Raw genomic sequence first — 1,291 nt, forward strand, 5'->3', positions numbered from 1 at the left:
CTTTGAACAATATGACCTCTTCCTCTTTTGAAGTCGGCATGAAACTGAAAACTCGACTGACTTTTGTTCTCTATTATTGACATTTATCCATGTGAAAGTGCTCATTGAACAAGCGAAAATTATATGGATGTGATTTTGTCCATTGAGAACGTATTGGAAAGAAATTGCAGATTGAATGGAGGCTGATCTGAATGTGAAATAAAACAACACTGGACAACCTTGTTGCCCAATCCTCATACCACTTTACAGATCACCTTTCTGAGTTCTTCTGTGAATTTGAACATGTTACTCTCTTACTCTGATCTAGGGGTCTCAGACCACAGGCTGTTTGCAGGGCTGCTTATAAAGTGTGTCGTACAGCTGGAGTTGATTCAGACCATAGACAACATTGTATTCTACCCGGCTACCAGCAAGAGGGAGGATGCTGAGAACATGGCGGCTGCTCAGGTGTGTTCACATAACCTCTGTTTGAAAGTAAACTCCATAAAACCTTATGAATTACAACTAATAACTGTGAGAATGCAGCCTGTGTGAACAGCCCTTTATGGTGTTGATACCATGGCTTAGTGCTAAATTTAAGTGTCTTTTGTTCTGTCTCTGTCTGTTTCCCAATAGCGAGATGCACTTGAGCAAGCAGAAGAGGGAGAGACAGAGGCCGATCAGGGCATGTACAGACACCTGTCATCACAACACCTCTTCAAACTGCTTGACTGCCTCCTTGAGTCCCACAGGTTTGCCAAGGACTTCAACTCCAACAATGAGCAGAGGACAGCGCTCTGGAGAGCAGGTCCACACTCTTGTATTTCCTCGTCTGGGTTGTGGTAATGCTGACATTTATAGGAGACTGTCTTTTCTTATTGTGCGTGTCTTTTATTAATCTTGCATGTAAGGCTTTAAGGGGAAGTCAAAACCGAATCTTCTGAAGCAGGAGACCAGCAGCCTGGCCTGCAGTCTGAGGATCCTCTTTCGCATGTACTCCGACACGCAGCTGCGAGACTCCTGGCCAGACATCCAGACACGCCTGCTGCAGTGAGTGCAGTCGTCTGACTCATTCATTAATCACGCTCGCTCACCAAGCTCAACACAAAGACAGCTGCTTTTATACAATACAATCTGTGCTACGTGTTCAGATGCACCTATTGTTGGAAGAAATTGCACTTGAGTTGATTCATTATTATTTTGTATTATTATTGACATTATGAACATGATTTGAAAGCACTAAAAATATAGGTGCTGCGCTCATTGCTGGATGTGTAATAATCAGATCAATTGTATGACTCAAAAAAAAAAA

General features: G+C 42.8%; 1 protein-coding gene across 1 annotated transcript; it reads left to right on the top strand.

Annotated features, from left to right (window-relative positions):
- Window positions 1-267: 267 nt before the first annotated feature.
- Window positions 268-1,060, top strand: LOC107577926 (brefeldin A-inhibited guanine nucleotide-exchange protein 2-like). Its single transcript, XM_016263949.1, has 3 exons — window positions 268-447; window positions 616-787; window positions 891-1,060. The coding sequence occupies exons 1-3, from the start codon at window positions 283-285 to the stop codon at window positions 1,031-1,033; spliced, it is 480 nt and encodes a 159-aa protein (XP_016119435.1). The 5' UTR covers window positions 268-282; the 3' UTR covers window positions 1,034-1,060.
- The last annotated feature ends 231 nt before the right edge of the window (window positions 1,061-1,291 follow it).

This window comes from Sinocyclocheilus grahami, unplaced genomic scaffold, assembly GCF_001515645.1.
Source record: "Sinocyclocheilus grahami isolate Dianchi unplaced genomic scaffold, SAMN03320097.WGS_v1.1 scaffold7788.1, whole genome shotgun sequence".
NCBI lineage: Eukaryota > Metazoa > Chordata > Actinopteri > Cypriniformes > Cyprinidae > Sinocyclocheilus > Sinocyclocheilus grahami.

Bases quoted from the DNA above. Each gene is read 5' to 3' on its own strand.
- LOC107577926 (XM_016263949.1), top strand. From the start codon at position 283: ATGTTACTCTCTTACTCTGATCTAGGGGTCTCAGACCACAGGCTGTTT. The intron at 448-615 runs GTGTGTTCACAT...GTTTCCCAATAG, and splicing joins AGAACATGGCGGCTGCTCAG to CGAGATGCACTTGAGCAAGC. The intron at 788-890 runs GTCCACACTCTT...CTTGCATGTAAG, and splicing joins GACAGCGCTCTGGAGAGCAG to GCTTTAAGGGGAAGTCAAAA.